Source organism: Octopus bimaculoides, chromosome 6, assembly GCF_001194135.2.
Source record: "Octopus bimaculoides isolate UCB-OBI-ISO-001 chromosome 6, ASM119413v2, whole genome shotgun sequence".
In the NCBI taxonomy this organism is placed as follows: Eukaryota; Metazoa; Mollusca; class Cephalopoda; order Octopoda; family Octopodidae; genus Octopus; species Octopus bimaculoides.
Window position 1 is genome coordinate 37932734 of NC_068986.1, and position 2658 is coordinate 37935391.

A 2658-nucleotide genomic window follows, 5' to 3' on the forward strand; every position below is an offset into this window, starting at 1 on the left:
ATATATATATATATATATATAGGCGTGGTTGTGTGGTAAGAAGCTTGCTTCCCAACCACATTGTTCTGAGTTCAGTCCCACTGCATGGCACCTTGAGCAAGTGTCTTCTATAGCCTCAGGCTGACCAAAGCCTTGTGAGTGGATTTGGTAGGCGGAAACTGGAGGAAGCCCGTCGTATATGTCTATGTGTGTGTCTGTGTTTGTCCCCCACCACTGTTTGATAACTGGTGTCAGTGTGTTTACGTCCCCATAACTTAACTGTTCTCGGCAAAAGAGACTGACAGAATAAGTACTAGGCTTAGAAAATAAGTCCTGGGATCAATTTATTCGACTAAAAAAACACTTCAAGGTGGTGCTCCAGCATGGCACAGTCAAATGACTGAAACAAGTAAAAGAATATGTGTGTGTGTGTGTGTGTGTATATATATACACAATGGGCTCCTCTTGGTTTTTGCTTACCAAATCCAATCACGAGGCTTAGGTTGTCCCTGAGTCATAATAGAAGAGACATGCCCATGGTGTCACGCTGTCAGACTGAATCTGAAATTATTTAGTTGACAAACTTCTTATTTAAAAGTTATTCCAGTGCCTCTGCCTTTGTAAACAAAAACTAGAAAAAAAAAGCCGAAAAACTAGAACATTGGTTTTTTTATGTCAGACCATTATAGTCTGAATGACTTTCTAGTATAAGTGTTTGTTTTTCGTTTTACTAGCAAAATTGTTCCCATGAATAAATTACCGTTAGACTGTGATTTTTTTGTTTTGTTTTCTTTTCTTGCATTTATTATTCATGTATTTATATACACTACTTACTAGCCAACTTAGCTATCCTAATTGTGCTTTGTCATATTCAGCACATTTTTACAATTATCCACAGTAGATGAATGTAGTTTTTGTGTTGTTTTGTTGTTACGTGTTTTTGTTTTTGTTTTAATTGATTCTAGAAGCATAAATCCCTTTAGTCATCATTGTGATAACATTTGAACTTTGAATCTGGAGGTATTTAGTCTGACGCTCTACCTAATTTTGTACCATTTAATATCTTTCTTCCCTCTTATCATAATGTTTAATGTGTGGCAGATATAGAAATATAAAAACTCAAGTCGCCTATATCTTTATTCATTTTACAGACAGAAATTTGTGGAGGTTAACCAAAAAAAAAAAAAGAACCTAATTTTAGCAAAACCTCCAAGGTACAGAAAAATGACTGGCACATTCTTCTACTTTGCTTTTGGAAGTAATCTCCTCAAAGAACGGCTTCTCATCAATAACAAAACAGCTGTCTTTAAAACAGTTGCTAAGTTGGAGGTAAGTGAAATATACTCTGTATTTATATTATTTACATTTGATGGACATTTGTCCTCATCTTGTTTGTTGTTAACACAATGTTTCGGCTGGTATACCCTCCAGATGTCATCAAGTGTCTTGGGGAAATTTCGAACCTGGGTTCTCATTCCTAAGGTATTTTTCGATGTTATTATTATTATTATTATTATTATTATTATTATCATTATTATTATTCAGGTTACAGAAAATCACAACCTTTTCTGGAAGAAATTAATAGTAAGCTATGAATCTTCCAAGATTGAAATTTTTTAATCAATCTGAGTTCTTCTTTCTCGACAATATGGAAATCCACATTTTTTGAGAAAATACTTGTAGCCAATCAGATTTAACCATCCATCAGCAAACAATCGTAATTGCTATTTTATTTGTGCATGTGCCTATACCAACTAACTGAAACCATCATGAGGATAGCTTTAGGATTTACTATTAGGATTTGGATTTACAGTGCATTGCAAAATTTCATTGTAAATGTTAATTTGTTGTTTTCTCTCGTTAAATATCTTCATCTTTAAAGGTTCTCTAATATTTTTGTTTAGAATTTCTCAAAGAATAAGAATTTGTTGTTGTTGTGATTTTCATAAAAATATATCTCAGATTTTGTTTATAATCAGTGCTGTTTGTATGTCTGTGTTTGTCCCCCCAACATCGCTTGACAACCAATGCTGGTGTGTTTACGTCCCCGTAACTTAGCAGTTCGGCAAAAGAGACCGATAGAATAAGTACTAGCCTTACAAAGAATAAGTCCTGGGGTCGATTTGCTCGACTAAAGGTGGTGCTCCAGCATGGCTACAGTCAAATGACTGAAACAAGTAAAAGAGTAAAAGAAAAAGAGAGCATGTCAAAACAAAGATGACTTCACTCTGTCTCATACAATCACACACACACACACACATATGCATACAAGTGTGCGCGCACGCGTGTGTGTGTGTGTGCTTCTTGAACACAATCATATATATATATATTATCATAATTTATTTCATGTTGCAAGACAGTGTAGGAGAGAGAATAGTGATGTCGTAGGAGAGAAATGTGTTCGCATGGATGATGGTACGCTTGCACTAAATGAGGATGCAAAGAAAGAGGTCTGGAGATGCCACTACGAAACATTGCTTAATAAAGAGAATGAATGGGAGGAAGAGAGCCTGCCGTATGTCGACCCAATAGAGGGACCAGCTATTCGAGTTGATAGTACCAGGGTAGATAAAGCAATTAAGAGTATGAAGACTGGGAAAGCCCCCGGCCCATCAGGAATCACTGCAGAGATGCTCAAAATATCTGGCAGTGTTGGCTATAGCCTAGTCACCCGTATTA

The 2658-nt window shown here is 35.9% G+C and overlaps 1 protein-coding gene across 1 annotated transcript in view; it reads left to right on the plus strand.

The window, feature by feature from the left end:
- The window catches only part of LOC106878407 (gamma-glutamylcyclotransferase), a 12295-nt gene that overhangs the window by 2058 nt on the left and 7579 nt on the right, over positions 1-2658 (plus strand). The window contains exon 2 of the mRNA XM_014927612.2: positions 1131-1308. Within this exon, the coding sequence (XP_014783098.1) occupies positions 1204-1308 (105 nt within the window). The 5' untranslated portion in view covers positions 1131-1203. The remainder of the gene's footprint in view (positions 1-1130; positions 1309-2658) is intronic.